The following is a 16,897-nucleotide window of genomic DNA, read 5'->3' on the forward strand; positions in this document are numbered from 1 at the left end:
TATAATCATAATGGGGGACTTTAATATCCATATGAATACCCCATCGGACCCACCGTGCGTAGCGCTCCAGACTGTAATTGATAGCTGTGGTCTTACACAAATAATAAATGAACCCACGCATCGCAACGGTAATACGATAGACCTAGTGCTTGTCAGGGGCATCACCGTTTCCAAAGTTACGATACTCCCGTATACTAAAGTATTGTCTGATCATTACCTTATAAAATTCGAGGTTCAGACGCATGTTCGTCAAACTAATAATAATAATAACTGCTATAGCAGCCGCAACATTAATACAGCCACAACGACAACTCTTGCTGACCTACTGCCCTCGGTAATGGCACCATTCCCAAAGTATGTGGGCTCTATTGATAACCTCACTAACAACTTTAACGACGCCCTGCGCGAAACCATTGATAACATAGCACCGCTAAAGATAAAAAAGGCTCCAAAAAAGCGCACCCTGTGGTTTACAGAAGAAACTAGAGCTCAGAAATTATTGGATCCATTGTGGATTGAACTTTCACAGTATCATGTTAGATCCGCTCGACATCCATTGCTTTCCTCCTCTCTAAGGTTCTCATAGTCATCATTGTCACCGACGTCCCACTGGGTCATTATTGTCACCAATGTCCCACTGGGTGTGAGTTTTCCTTGCCCTTATGTGGGCCTACCGAGGATGTCGTGGTGGTTTGTGCAGCCCTTTGAGACACTAGTGATTTAGGGCTATATAAGTAAACATTGATTGATTGATTGATGAATGGATGAATGGATGCATGGATGCGTCGCACACAAACTCACGGTTGACAAGGCCGACTTGCGCAATAACGGCGTGGGCGCGTAAAGCACGTCGTCACTCGACGTCCATAAATATAACATGAATGTTACATAAGAGGAAGAAAGCTTTATGGCTCTGCAAAATGGCCCTGCGATGAGGTGGCGTCTTGTCCAGGGTGTGCCCTGCCTTCCGCCCGATTGTAGCTGAGATAGGCACTAGCGCGACCCCAAAAGGAATAAACGGTAGGAAATGGATGGATGGATGTATTGTTAAATGTAACACATGACATTTAATATGTGAATAATGTGCGCTTCTTGGTAAGACTTGGCCATTTTTGTTCATTTGAGAGGTCAAAGGTCACGGGTGCTTCCGTGCAACAGCTATTTTACTGGCAGAATTTGGTTAAAAGCTTGTGTGAGCGACATTTTGTTGCATTTGGTGTCCAAATGGACATTTGTGTTTAGTATAACAGAATTGTTGCAGGTATTGTTACTTACATTATTTATTTTAATTGTATTATTATTATTATTTTTATTTTATTGTACAAAATATGTTACTCCGATAAAGGAACCAGAGCAAAAACAGGTGTCAACTGCAGTGGACATTTGTGTTTTGCATAGCATAATTGATGTTGTTATTGTTACTATTAATATTTATTGTATTTATTTATTTGTACAAAACAAATAAGTCTGATAAAATATATGTAGCAAAAAAAAAAAAAAAGTCTATTTCAGTACATGTTTAGCATAACAGGATTGCTGTTGTTGTTGTTATCATCGTTACTATCATTTATTAAATTTTGGGGGGTAAAGGACAAAAAAAAAAGTTTAGCATAAAAAAATTGTTGTTTTGTTACTATTATTCTTTATTTTATTATTATTTTTTATTTTTTTATATTTTTTTTACAAAATACATAAAGGAAATATAGCAAAAAGTAAAGTCCTCTGCACTGGATGTTTGTTTTTAGTATAACATATTTTTTTAGTTATTGTAACTTAAATTATTTGTTTTTATTTTATTATCATTATTGTTTTATTTATTTATTTTACAAAATATGGTACTCCGATAAAGGAACCAGAGCAAAAACAAATGTCTACTGCAGCGGACATTTGTGTTTTAAATAGCATAATTGCTGTTGTTATTGTTTTTGCAGTGGGACCCTAAAAATCGCAAAGTAATTATGTCTTACAGAGCAATGGTCCCCAACCATTTTTATTTAAAATTGTATTTTATTTATTATTATTTTTTTTAAAATTAAATCAACATAAAAAACACAAGATACACCTACAATTAATGCACCAATCAAAAAAAAACTCCCTTTTTCATGACAAACAAAAAAACAAAAACAAAAACAAATTATCAATCGTTGACCGGTCCGCAGCTACAAAAAGGTTGGGGATCACGGTTACAGAGGATCTTTGACTGGAATTTTCACATCAGATTTCTAAAAACACCAATACGAATAGAGGATTTTTGACTGGCATTTTACGGGCCAGATTCCTAATTTCAGCAATTGTGTTTCTGTCATATTGAAGATCATTGACTAACAATTTTGCATTGGGTGCCTAAAAGCAGCGGAGTAATTCTGTCTTATAGAGGATCTTTGACTGGCATTTTTACATCAGATTTCCAATTTCAGCAATTCTGTTTCTGTCATATAGAAGATAATGAAACAATGTTTTTCCAGTGAGTCCCTAAAAACAGCAGAGTAATTATGTCTTACAGAGGATCTTTGACTGGCATTTTTACATCAGATTCCTAAAAACAGCCATACAAATAGAGGATCTTTGACAGGCATTTTTTTACAGCAGATTTCTAAAATCAACAGTATGAATAGAGGATTTTTGACAGAAATTTCCGGGCAGATTCCTAATTTCAGTAATTCTGTGTCTGTCATATTGAAGATCTTTGACTAACAATTTTGCAGTGGGTGCCAAAAAACAGTAGAGTAATTCTGTCTTATAGAGGATCTTTGACTGGCATTTTTACATCAGAATTCCAATTTCAGCGATTCTGTTTCTGTCATATAGAAGATCATTGAATAACGTTTTTCTAGTTGATTATGTCTTACAGAGGATCTTTGACTGGCATTTTTACATCAGATTCCTAAAAACAGCCAGAAAAATAGAGGATCTTTGGCAGGCATTTTTTTTTTTTACAGCAGATTTCTAAAATCAGCAGTATGAATAGAGGATTTTTGACAGAAATTTCCGGGCAGATTCCTAATTTCAGTAATTCTGTGTCTGTCATATTGAAGATCTTTGACTAACAATTTTTCAGTGGGTGCCTAAAAACAGTAGAGTAATTCTGTCTTATAGAGGATCTTTGACTGGCATTTTTACATCAGATTTCCAATTTCAGCGATTCTGTTTCTGTCATATAGAAGATCATTGAATAACATTTTTCTAGTTGATTATGTCTTACAGAGGATCTTTGACTGGCATTTTTACATCAGATTCCTAAAAACAGCCATACAAATAGAGGATCTTTGACAGGCATTTTTTTACAGCAGATTTCTAAAATCAACAGTATGAATAGAGGATTTTTGACAGAAATTTCCGGGCAGATTCCTAATTTCAGTAATTCTGTGTCTGTCATATTGAAGATCTTTGACTAACAATTTTGCAGTGGGTGCCAAAAAACAGTAGAGTAATTCTGTCTTATAGAGGATCTTTGACTGGCATTTTTACATCAGAATTCCAATTTCAGCGATTCTGTTTCTGTCATATAGAAGATCATTGAATAACGTTTTTCTAGTTGATTATGTCTTACAGAGGATCTTTGACTGGCATTTTTACATCAGATTCCTAAAAACAGCCAGAAAAATAGAGGATCTTTTGCAGGCATTTTTTTTTTACAGCAGATTTCTAAAATCAGCAGTATGAATAGTGGATTTTTGACAGAAATTTCCGGGCAGATTCCTAATTTCAGTAATTCTGTGTCTGTCATATTGAAGATCTTTGACTAACAATTTTGCAGTGGGTGCCTAAAAACAGTAGAGTAATTCTGTCTTGTAGAGGATCTTTGACTGGCATTTTTACATCAGATTTCCAATTTCAGCGATTCTGTTTCTGTCATATAGAAGATCATTGAATAACGTTTTTCTAGTGGATCATGTCTTACAGAGGATCTTTGACTGGCATTTTTACATCAGATTCCTAAAAACAGCAGTACAAATAGAAGATCTCTGACTGGCATTTTTTACAGCAGATACCTAAAATCAACACTATGAATGGAGGACTTTGACTAAAATTTTAAGGGCAGATTCCCAATTTCAGCAATTCTGTTTCTGTCATATTGAAGATCTTTGATTAACAATTTTGCAGTTGGTCCCTAAAACAACAGAGTAATTATGTCTTATAGAGGATCTTTGACTCAATTTACACCCGATTCCCAATTTTAGGAATTCTGTTTCTGTCATATTGAAGATCTTTGAATAACTTTTTGCAGGGGGTCCCTAAAAACAGCAGAGTAATTAACTGGCATTTTTTTTTTACATCAGATTCCTAAAAACAGCATTACGAATAGAGGCTCCTTGACTGTCATTTTTGGGGCAGATTACTAATTTCAGCAATTATGTTTCTGTCACATAAAAGATCTTTGAATAACGTTTTTGCAGGGGGTCCTTAAAAACAGCAGAGTAATTATGTCTAATAGGAGATCTTTACCGGCATTTTTACATTAGATTCCTAAAAACAGCAGAACTAAGAGGATCTTTGACAGGGGTTTTTGCATTAGGTCCTTAAAAAGCAGGACAGCGCGAAAAGACAGACGTTACCTTCTTGAGTTTGGTTTTTGGTGGGCTGAGCTGGCGGGTGCAGGTCTCTGTGGTGTCTGGGTTCCAGTCCAGGTGCTGACAGGGCAGCTCCACCGCCCCCAGCGCCACCTCTCTCAGGCCGGAGAAGTCGCGGCCATAGACGTCCAGTCTCAGCGTGCACCCCCGCAGCTCGTCCACAGAGCCTACTTGCAGGACCAAGCTCTGGCTATGCATCTCCGGGTTGAGGCTGCGGCGTCGGGAGACCACCCGCTGAGGCCCGGGGCAGACGGGCGGGAGGCTGGCCCGCACCGACACCCTGCTGCTGCGCCCCCGCCCGGCCCCTGACAGTCCCAGGATATTGACCACTAGGGTGCCGGATGCAGAGTAGAGCAGGGAGAAGTGCAGCAAGCGGGCGGCCTTGGCGGGGACGGAGGACGCCGTGGAGCCGTACTGTGATGGCGAGGGCGCCCCGTGCTGCGTGGTCGCCAGAGTTTCCCCGCTCACGGTGCTGCGCCGACCCCTGGTCCAGCGGGATTTGGGGACCAGCTTAGTGAGGGACGGCATAGATGCCCGGCTGGGACTGGAGCTTCCCCGGGACCCGGATGGAAAAACCGGAGAACTGAGGCGGCGCAGTGGGGACAAACTCTCGGGGGAGAGACTGACAGACCTGGTGGGGCAGGGGTCAAAGGGCAGATCGCTGAGGTCGTCCTCAGATGGGGAAGAGCTGCTCTTAGAGGACGTGAAGTCCAGCACGTCCCCGTCCAGCTCTTCGTACTGCTGCCTGACGGGCCGGGTGCACAACGCCGGGGTCAAGGTCACGGTGACCCGCTCTCCAAGACGAGGGAAGGCGCCGGACTCCTCCGCGTCCTCTGAGGGCGGGGCCTTCTTCCGGCGGCAGCAGAGAAGGACGGCGAGCACCAGGCAGTAGCAGACGACGGCCAGGAGCACGGCCAGCAGGACCTGCAGGTGGACTGGATACCGGCAGACTTGATTACGCAACATCAGTCATCTTAACTGTTCCAATATGATTGTTACGTTGATACTCCAGCATATTGATAAATGTTGCAGGGGGGAACGTTTAGAGCAGGGGTCTCAGGCACGCGAGCCGTAATTGAGACGCTATTTTGCGGCCCCCACCTTAATAAGAAAGTTTAATGTTAGCGCGGCCTACGAGTTTTATATGAATGGTGCTTGACAGCATTGTGTGCGGAGCTGAAGGAATCTCCCAATCACGGTGTGGTATGTGGCTCTCGAGGGCCAAACATTGACGTCACTTGCATGATGCAAGCAGAGAAACGTTGTTAGAATAATTATGTATGTATTATCACACTAACTTTAGGATGCTTAAAGTCCGTTGCTTTAGTTATTAGCTATTGTGCTCAAGTTAGACTTTTTCTAATCCATGCAAGGACAAAACTTCTTGTCTGAGGGGTGGCCTCTGCCACAGATGTTATCCTGGTTTTAGCCCGCTAACAGCCAAGGACTTCAAGAACCTCCCCGAAGATAAGATGACAGCACGCAGACGAAGCAGAGACTTCAAGGACCTCAACGAAGATAAGATGACAGCACGCAGACGAAGCGGAGACTTCAAGGACCTCAACGAGGATAAGATGACAACACGCAGACGAAGCAGAGACTTCAAGGACCTCAACGAAGATAAGATGACAGCACGCAGACGAAGCAGAGACTTCAAGGACCTCAACGAAGATAAGATGACAGCACGCAGATGAAGCAGAGACTTCAAGGACCTCAACGAAGATAAGATGACAGCACGCAGACGAAGCAGAGACTTCAAGGACCTCAACGAAGATAAGATGACAGCCCGCAGATGAAGCAGAGACTTCAAGGACCTCAACGAAGATAAGATGACAGCACGCAGACAAAGCAGAGACTTCAAGGACCTCAACGAAGATAAGATGACAACACGCAGACGAAGCAGAGACTTCAAGGACCTCAACGGAGATAAGATGACAGCACGCAGAGGAAGCAGAGACTTCAATGACATCAACGAAGATACTGTAAGATGATAACACGCAGACAAAGCAGGGACTTCAAGGACCTCTACGAAGATAAGATGACAGCACGCAGAGGAAGCAGAGACTTCAAGGACCTCAACGAAGATAAGATGACAGCACGCAGACGAAGCAGAGACTTCAAGGACCTCAACGAAGATAAGATGACAGCACGCAGACAAAGCAGAGACTTCAAGGACCTCAACGAAGATAAGATGACAACACGCAGACGAAGCAGAGACTTCAAGGACCTCAATGAAGATAAGATGACAGCACGCAGAGGAAGCAGAGACTTCAATGACATCAACGAAGATACTGTAAGATGACAACACGCAGACGAAGCAGAGACTTCGAGGACCTCAACGAAGATAAAATGACAGCACGCAGATGAAGCAGAGACTTCAAGGACCTCAACGAAGATAAGATGACAGCACGCAGACGAAGCAGAGACTTCAAGGACCTCAACGAAGATGCTGTAAGAATGCAAATCGCAGACGAAGCGGGGACAAGGTGAAATCACAAGGCCCTTAGCCCATTCCGTCACGTACTGTGTGTCCTGGACCTGCTTTGCATAATATATGTGACCACTCCTTTTAGAGGCGGCCTCAGTGATGTTGATTATGGAACTCTGAATCAAAAGAGGGGCGCAGGAGCTGAACCTTAGAGCGTAGGGCGAGACTGTGACTAAGTGTTCAGCGCCGTGCGTTCTCCTCATGAGCTATATTGGTTCCTTGCTTCTTGTCTGATTAATAGTGTCATCAGTGTTTGAACCTGACAAACGTTTTGCCGATTTTCCACTAGACCTGCACGCGCTCTTCCTCCCTCCGTCCCTCCCTTGCTCGCCCGCCTGCTCTCTCTCTCACTCTCTCTCTCTCACTCTCGCTGTCACTGTGTGTGTGTGTCTCTCACTCTCTCCCTCCCCGGGGGCCGGGGAGACGACGTTCCAGTAGCTTCCGAAGCACTCCGCCGAAGGATCGAGCGACAATATAAAACTGTGGTGCACAGGACCCCAGCGCTGATACTCTGACAGAGAGTCGCGTAACACGTTTGTCGTGATGTTAGCTCGTTTGGGGCTAATTGTACTACCGTAACTGTAAACTCCACGGCGAATGTTGAGTCCAGACCGAGACAATTTTTGTTATCTGGGTCCAAAATGGCTCTTTCAACATTCTGGGTTGCCTACCCCTGCATTAGTGGAAAAGCGGCAAATGAATGAAAGCAACAGAAACGTTGCCATGGAGACGAGGGTTTTCTTACGTGCCTGGCTGCAGTCACACCGCGACACCTGTCCGTCAGTAATAACGGTCCCCGATAACCTGGACCAATTCAAACCGTTATTTTTACTCTTTTATTTTTTGTTTAATTTGCATTGCCTGGCATTAATTAATTCTCATTTTGCTTCATTTATATTTTGATTTTATTTTTTGTTAAAAATAAAAATACAGGAAGTAAGCGGGCTTGTGTAAGTGAGTCAACTTGGATTGTAAGTGCACTGAAGTTGACAATAAAGTAGAAGTGAGCAACTATACTGCTCTAACCGTCCACTCTTTATGGTTGGGAACAGAACAGACTAGAGTCAATAGAGCTCACGCAGGAAACAGACTCGCATTCATCAAGCTTCAGACGCCAACGCCGCGCTGGCATCAAATTTCCTGTTGGTGCCAAACTTTTGTGTGATTTGATTTAGACAACTGCGGACTCGTAAATATCCAGCTCGCACTCTGGAAACCTTGGTTTTGTCACCCACCTTTAAACCGACTCCTGTCCAAAGTAACGCTAAGTAACAGTTGTGCAGTTTATCTTATCTTATCTTAATTATTATTTGTACAAGTGCATCAAAGAGTGCATAAAAGCTAGTCTAACAAACTGTTACGTCGCAAACGCATTATTTCTTGTTTTCGCTTGTTTTCTAGCATGACCAGGGGCACCCAGGGGGAGAGGAGGGGTGTCCTGGCTGGTCCACCAGAAGGAGATGCGGGGTCACCATGGCAACCACTGTATTACCCAAAAAAGTTGATCCCCTATACTTTTTGTATAGGGGATCTTTTACTAGTGCTTTTGCAGTAGAGCCTTAAAAACAGCAGAGTGCTTCCGTCAAGTAAAGGATCTTTGACTGGCATTTAGCAGTACAGCCGTTCTTTAATAGCCGGAGAGAGCTCATGTCCTGTGGAGGATCTTTGAGATTTTGCAGTGGGTCCTTAAAAACAGCAGGATGGTTCTGTCATATAAAAGATCTTTGACTTGTGTTTTTGCAGTGGGTCCTTAAAACAGCAGGATGGTTCTGTCATATAAAAGATCTTTGACTTGTGTTTTTGCAGTGGGTCCTTCAAAACAGCAGGATGCTTCTGTCATATAAGATATCTTTGATTTGTGTTTTTGCAGTGGGTCCTTAAAAACAGCAGGATGCTTCCGTCATATAAAAAATATATTTCATTTGTGTTTTTGCAGTGGGTCCTTAAAAACAGCAAGATGTTTCTGTCATATAACATATATTTGACTTGTATTTTTGCAGTGGGTCCTTAAAAACACCACAATGCTTCTGTCATATAAAAAAATATTTCTGTTTTTGCAGTGGGCCCTTAAAAACAGCAGGATGCTTTTGTCATATAAAATATTTTTTACTTGTGTGTTTTGCAGTGGGTCCTTAAAAACAGCAGGATGCTTCTGGCATATAAAATATCTTTGACCTGTGTTTTTGCAGTGGGTCCTTAAAAAAAGCAGGATGCTTCTGTCGTATAAAATATCATTGACTTATGTTTTTTTGCAGTGGGTCCTTAAAAACAGAAGGATGCTTCTGTCATATAAAAAATATTTTACTTGTGTTTTTGCAGTGGGTCCTTAAAAACAGAAGGATGCTTCTGTCATATAAAAAATGTATTTTACTTGTGTTTTTGCAGTGGGTCCTTAAAACAGCAGGATGCTTCTGTCTTATAAAATATCTTTGACCTGTGTTTCTGCAGTGGGTCCTTAAAAACAGAAGGATGCTTCTGTCATATAAAAAATATTTTACTTGTGTTTTTGCAGTGGGTCCTTAAAAACAGCAAGATGCTTCTGTCATATAAAAGATCATTGACTTGTGTGTTTTTCAGTGGGTCCTTAAACACAGCAGGATGCTTCTGTCATATAAAAAAATATTTTATTTGTGTTTTTGCAGTGGGTCCTTAAAAACAGCAAGATGCTTCTGTCGTATAAAATATCTTTGACATGTGGTTTTGCAGTGGGTCCTTAAAAACAGCAAGATGCTTCTGTCATATAAAAGATCTTTGACTTGTGTTTTCTTGCAGTGCATCCTTAAAAACAGCAGGATGCTTCTGTCATATGAAATATCTTTGACATGTGTTTTTGCAGCGGGTCCTTAAAAACAGCAGGATGCTTCTGTCGTATAAAATATCTTTGACCTGTGTTTATGCAGTGGGTCCTTAAAAACAGCAGGATACTTCTGTCATATAAAAGATCTTTGACTCATGTTTTTGCAGTAGTTCCTTAAAAACAGCAGGATGCTTCTGTTACTTAGAGAATTTTTGATTAGCTCTTGTTTATTAGCACATTCATGAAAACTGCATAGCTCTCTTCTCATATAGGATCTTGGACCGGTAGTTTTGCAGCCTGTCAAGCAGAGCGCTCCTGTCATTTCGAGGATCTTGGACTAATGTTTTTGCAGTAGATCCTAAAAACCTGCATAACATTTTGTCATGTATTGGGTGTTTGATTAGTGTTCTTTCAGTAGTTTACTAAAAACAGCAGAAGGATCTTTGACCGGTGTTTTTTACAGTAAGTCCCAGCAGGAAGATCCTGTCATATAGAGGATCTTTTACTTGTATTTTTACAGTAAATCCTTAAAAACAGCAACGTTCTTATCAAACACAGGCTCTTTGACTTGCATTTTTGCAGTGGAGCTTCCAAAGCAGAAAAGATCTTATGTTATATACAGGATCTTTGACCAGCGTTTCAGTAAAACAATAAAACTCTTCTCTCCGTTAAACGAGCTTGGACCAGTGTTTTCGCCGCAGATCCTTAAAAACCGCAGCACACTCCTGTCACGGAGAGGATCTTTGACGTGGCCACATATTTTCAAGCCTGAGTAAAGACCCGTAGGACAGGTGTCCTGGCTGGTCCAGCAATATTTGGACCGCTGACAGAAGGTGATGCGGGGTCACCATGGCAACCACAGAGACACTATCCCCTCAATGACAAGCAAGTGAAGCATCGGCATGATTTTGAAGGCTGTTTTAAGAAGACCATATTATTACTTATTGTTTCTTTATTGATATATTATTCTTGTTTCCAGAGTTCGGATGACATTTTATTTATTTCTACTCCATTTGGGACACAAGCAAAGTGTTCGAGCAGCACAAAGTAATCCCGCCATGCAACGAAGACCCGGGGAACAAGTCAAGAAAGCAGAACATTCAATATTTGTGTTGGCATAAAAATGTCCAAAAGAGACGTGTCCTTACCTGCCAGGACGTACTGCGACATGTCGGCGGTGGGCTTGTGTGCAGCGCGAGGAGTCAGAGTGAGCGCACCATGCTCACTAGTGCGCACGCAGCGGCTCACTGAGCGTTTACTCCCCGCACCGACGTGCATCAAGTCAGCATCCACACTTCCTGTGTCCGCCACCATGTGTCTTCGCCTCTTCATTCATTCCCAAACATCTTCACATTACTCATCTCTCCTCTTGTGCAGGTGTGCTAGTGAGGGTCAATGAAGGGTGAAAGTCAAGAGCATCCTGGGATGGTGTTGTGCAGGTACATGCTTTTTGTTTATGTTCCTAAAAACAGCACAGCACTCTTGTCACTTAGAGGATTTTTGACTCCCGCTTTGGGTGTGGGTCTTTAAAAACAGCAGAGTATTCCTGTCTTATAGAGGATATTTGGCTTTTGTTTTTGCCGTAGGTCCTTAAAAACAGCAGAGTATTCCTGTCTTATAGAGGATATTTGGCTTTTGTTTTTGCCGTAGGTCCTTAAAAACAGCAGAGTATTCCTGTCTTATAGAGGATATTTGGCTTTTGTTTTTGCCGTAGGTCTTTAAAAACAGCAGAGTATTCCTGTCTTATAGAGGATCTTTTGCTTTTGTTTTTTGCTGTAGGTCCTTAAAAAGAGCAGAGTATTCCTTTCTTATAGAGGATCTTTGGCTTTTGTTTTTGCCATATATCCTTAAAAACAGCAGAGTATTCCCTTCTTATAGAGGGTATTTGGCTTTTGTTTTTGCCGTCGGTCCTTAAAAACAGCAGAGTACTCCTGTCTTATAGAGGATATTTGGCTTTTGTTTTTGCCGTAGGTCCTTTAAAAAAAGCAGAGTATTCCTGTCTTATGGAGGGTATTTGGCTTTTGTTTTTGCCGTAGGTCCTTAAAAGCAGAAGAGTACTCCTGTCTCATAGAGGATATTTGGCTTTTGTTTTTGCCGTAGGTCCTTAAAAACAGCAGAGTATTCCTGTCTTATAGAGGATATTTGGCTTTTGTTTTTGCCGTAGGTCCTTTAAAAACAGCAGAGTATTCCTGTCTTATAGAGGATATTTGGCTTTTGTTTTTGCCGTAGGTCCTTTAAAAACAGCAGAGTATTCCTGTCTTATAGAGGGTATTTGGCTTTTGTTTTTGCCCTAGGTCCTTAAAAACAGCAGAGTACTCCTGTCTCATAGAGGATATTTGGCTTTTGTTTTTGCCGTAGGTCCTTAAAAACAGCAGAGTATTCCTTTCTTATAGAGGGTATTTGGCTTTTGTTTTTGCCGTAGGTCCTTAAAAACAGCAGAGTACTCCTGTCTCATAGAGGATATTTGGCTTTTGTTTTTGCCGTAGGTCCTTAAAAACAGCAGAGTATTCCTGTCTTATAGAGGATATTTGGCTTTTGTTTTTGCCGTAGGTCTTTAAAAACAGCAGAGTATTCCTTTCTTATAGAGGATATTTGGCTTTTGTTTTTGCCATAGGTCCTTTAAAAACAGCAGAGTATTCCTGTCTTATAGAGGATATTTGGCTTTAGTTTTTGCCGTAGGTCCTTAAAAACAGCAGAGTATTCCCGTCTTATAGAGGATATTTGGCTTTGTTTTTTTGCCGTAGGTCCTTAAAAACAGCAGAGTATTCCTGTCTTATAGAGGATGTTTGGCTTTTGTTTTTGCCGTAGGTCCTTAAAAACAGCAGAGTATTCCTGTCTTATAGAGGATATTTGGCTTTTGTTTTTGCCGTAGGTCCTTTAAAAACAGCAGAGTACTCCTGTCATATGGAGGATATTTGGCTTTCGTTTTTTCCGTAGGTCCTTAAAAACAGCAGAGTATTCCTGTCTTATAGAGGATATTTGGCTTTCGTTTTTGCCGTAGGTCCTTAAAAACAGCAGAGTATTCCTGTCTTATAGAGGATATTTGGCTTTTGTTTTTGCCGTACGTCCTTAAAAACAGCAGAGTATTCCTGTCTTATAGAGGATATTTGGCTTTTGTTTTTGCCGTAGGTCCTTAAAAACAGCAGAGTATTCCTGTCTTATAGAGGATCTTTGGCTTTGTTTTTTGCCGTAGGTCTTTAAAATCAGCAGAGTATTCCTGTCTTATAGAGGATATTTGGCTTTTGTTTTTGCCGTAGGTCTTTAAAAACAGCAGAGTATTCCTGTCTTATAGAGGATATTTGGCTTTTGTTTTTGCCGTAGGTCCTTAAAAACAGCAGAGTATTCCTGTCTTATAGAGGATCTTTGGCTTTGTTTTTGCCGTAGGTCTTTAAAAACAGCAGAGTATTCCTGTCTTATAGAGGATATTTGGCTTTTGTTTTTGCCGTAGGTCTTTAAAATCAGCAGAGTATTCCTGTCTTATAGAGGATATTTGGCTTTTGTTTTTGCCGTAGGTCTTTAAAAACAGCAGAGTATTCCTGTCTTATAGAGGATATTTGGCTTTTGTTTTTGCCGTACGTCCTTAAAAACAGCAGAGTATTCCTGTCTTATAGAGGATATTTGGCTTTTGTTTTTGCCGTAGGTCCTTAAAAACAGCAGAGTATTCCTGTCTTATAGAGGATCTTTGGCTTTGTTTTTTGCCGTAGGTCTTTAAAATCAGCAGAGTATTCCTGTCTTATAGAGGATATTTGGCTTTGTTTTTTTGCCGTAGGTCTTTAAAAACAGCAGAGTATTCCTGTCTTATAGAGGATATTTGGCTTTTGTTTTTGCCGTAGGTCCTTAAAAACAGCAGAGTATTCCTGTCTTATAGAGGATATTTGGCTTTTGTTTTTGCCGTAGGTCCTTTAAAAACAGCAGAGTATTCCTGTCATATAGAGGGTATTTGGCTTTTGTTTTTGCCGTAGGTCCTTAAAAACAGCAGAGTACTCCTGTCATATGGAGGATATTTGGCTTTCGTTTTCTCCGTAGGTCCTTTAAAAACAGCAGAGTATTCCTGTCTTATAGAGGATATTTGGCTTTTGTTTTTGCCGTAGGTCCTTAAAAACAGCAGAGTATTCCTGTCTTATAGAGGATATTTGGCTTTCGTTTTTGCCGTAGGTCCTTAAAAACAGCAGAGTATTACTGTCTTATAGAGGATCTTTGGCTTACGTTTTTGCCGTAGGTCCTTAAAAACAGCAGAGTATTCCTGTCTTATAGAGGATATTTGGCTTTGTTTTTTTGCCGTAGGTCCTTAAAAACAGCAGAGTATTCCTGTCTTATAGAGGATATTCGGCTTTTGTTTTTGCCGTAGGTCCTTAAAAACAGCAGAGTATTCCTGTCTTATAGAGGATATTTGGCTTTTGTTTTTGCCGTAGATCCCTAAAAACAGCAGAGTATTCCTGTCTTATAGTTGATCTTGTTATGAATCGCTGCCCGGATTATATTTTTGATTTAGATTTTTGAGTCTTTTTGTGTTTTCTGTTTGTTTTGGACTCATTTGGTTCTGGTTTGTGCGCCTCTGTTTGTTTCCATGGTAACTCAAATTTTGTTTTTCTTTGTCATCAAAAAGGGACGTTTTTGTCATGAAAAAGGGAGTTTTTTTGTGTGGTTAGTGCACTAATTGTAAGTGTATATTGTGTTTTTTATGTTGATTTAATTAAAAAAAAAAAAAGAATAAAAAATTCTTCTGCGGCCCGGTACCAATGGGGACCACTGTTATAGAGGATCTTTGGCTTTTGTTTTTGCCGTAGGTCCTTAAAAACAGCAGAATATTCCTGTCTTATAAAGGATCTTTGGCTTTTGTTTTTGCCTTAGGTCCTTAAAAACAGCAGAGTAGTCCTGTTTTATGGATGATCTTTGGCATACGTTGTTGCCGTTCGTCCCTAAAAACAGCAGACTGCTGTTCAAACAAGCATCTTTGACTTGGGCTTTTGCAGTTATCAAAAATGGTGCAGTTTGCACATGCTGTTTTCTAAATGATCTTTGACAGGTCTTTTGAAAGTCGGTCCTTAAAAACAACATAGCAATCCGGACACATGCAGAATATTTGACGAGGATTTTTGCCATCGGTTCTTAAAACTGCAGAATATTCCTGTCTTATAGAGGATCTTAAACTAATGTTTTTGCAGTTGATCATTAAAAACAGCAACAAAATTCTGTCTTAGAGAGAATCTTTGAGTAGCGTGTTTGCCATAGGTTCTTAAAAACAACTATGCCCTCGTGTCATAAAGAGGATCTTTGAGTAGTGTTGTTGCAGTAGTTGTCAAAACTGGAACAGAGTTTATGTCTTATAAATGATCTTTGACGAGCCTTATGAAAGTTGGTTGGAATGACAACGTAGCATGTCTATCCTATAGAGAATCTTTGACTAGGGTGTTTGCCAGTTGCCATAGGTCCTTAAAAACAGCAGAGTTCCTGTCTTATAGAGGATCTTTGGCTTGTGTTTTTGTTGTAGGTTCTTAATATACAGCATTGTGCTCCTGTCATGTACAGGATATTTGACTTGCACTTTTGCAGTAGGTTGTTAAAAACAGCAGGGAGTTTCTGTCTTATCAAGGATCTTTGACTCCAGTTTTAAAGAAGGTTCTTAAAAACAGCATAGTGCTCCTGTGATGTATAAAATATTTGACTTGCACTTTTGCGGTACGTCGATAAAAACAGCAGACTGCTCCCATCACACGGAACATTGTTGTGTTTTTGCTGTAGGTTTTTAAAACAACACACACACTCACACAAAGGTTCTTGACAGTTTTTGCAAAAGGTCGGCAAAAACAGCAAAGCGTTTTGGTCTTACAAAGGGTCTTTGACCAGTGTTGTACCGTATGTTCTTAAAAACAGCATAGGATTCCTGTCATATACACAATCTTTCAATCAATCAATCAATGTTTATTTATATAGCCCCAAATCACAAATGTCTCAAAGGACTGCACAAATCATTACGACTACAACATCCTCGGAAGAACCCACAAAAGGGCAAGGAAAACTCACACCCAGTGGGCAGGGAGAATTCACATCCAGTGGGACGCCAGTGACAATGCTGACTATGAGAAACCTTGGAGAGGACCTCAGATGTGGGCAACCCCCCCCCTCTAGGGGACCGAAAGCAATGGATGTCGAGCGGGTCTAACATGATACTGTGAAAGTTCAATCCATAGTGGCTCCAAGACAGCAGTGAGAGTCCCGTCCACAGGAAACCATCTCAAGCGGATCAGCAGCGTAGAGATGTCCCCAACCGATACAGGCGAGCGGTCCATCCTGGGTCCCGACGAGCGGTCCATCCTGGGTCTCGACTCTGGACAGTCAGTACTTCATCCATGGTCATCGGACCGGACCCCCTCCACAAGGGAGGGGGGGGCATAGGAGAAAGAAAAGAAGCGGCAGATCAACTGGTCTAAAAAGGAGGCCTATTTAAAGGCTAGAGTATACAGATGAGTTTTAAGATGAGACTTAAATGAGACTTAACTTTGACTTGTGTTTTTTCTATCGGTTCTTAGTATACAACATAGGGCTCCTGTTGTATACAGGATCTCTGACTTGCGTTTTTGTGGTACGTAGGTCCTTAAAATCAACATAGGGATCCCATCCCACAGAGGATCTTTGACTGTTTTCGCAGTAGGTCTTTAAAAAAGCGGAGAGTTTTGGTCTCACAAAGGGTTCTTAAAAACAGCATAGCGTTCCATTCATACACAGGATCTTTGACTTTGACCTGATCTTTGACGGGACGGCATGGCATCGTTGGGAGAGTTGCCGTGCCAGCAGCCTGAAAGTTCCTGGTTCGATCCCCACCTTATATCATCCTCGTCATGTCCGTTGTGTCCTTGAGCAAGACACTTCACCCTTGCTCCTGATGGGTCGTGGTTAACCTTGCATGGCAGCTCCCACCATCAATGTGTGTGTGAATGGGTGAATATGGAAATAGTGTCAAAGCACTTTGAGTTCCTTGAAGGTAGTAAAGAGCTATACACTGAGATAGGCGCCAGCGCCCCCCGCGACCCCGAAAGGGAA

At 41.3% G+C, this 16,897-nt stretch overlaps 1 protein-coding gene across 1 annotated transcript in view; it reads right to left on the bottom strand.

Moving 5' to 3' along the window:
• The window catches only part of LOC133569624 (synaptotagmin-4), a 24,702-nt gene extending 13,576 nt beyond the window's left edge, over positions 1-11,126 (bottom strand). The window contains exons 1-2 of the mRNA XM_061922092.1: positions 11,005-11,126; positions 4,557-5,506 (exon numbers count right to left, since the gene is read on the bottom strand). Coding sequence (XP_061778076.1) covers positions 4,557-5,506; positions 11,005-11,026 — 972 coding nt within the window. The 5' untranslated portion in view covers positions 11,027-11,126. The remainder of the gene's footprint in view (positions 1-4,556; positions 5,507-11,004) is intronic.
• Positions 11,127-16,897: the final 5,771 nt, after the last annotated feature.

Source organism: Nerophis ophidion, linkage group LG02 (genome assembly GCF_033978795.1).
Source record: "Nerophis ophidion isolate RoL-2023_Sa linkage group LG02, RoL_Noph_v1.0, whole genome shotgun sequence".
Taxonomy (NCBI): domain Eukaryota; kingdom Metazoa; phylum Chordata; class Actinopteri; order Syngnathiformes; family Syngnathidae; genus Nerophis; species Nerophis ophidion.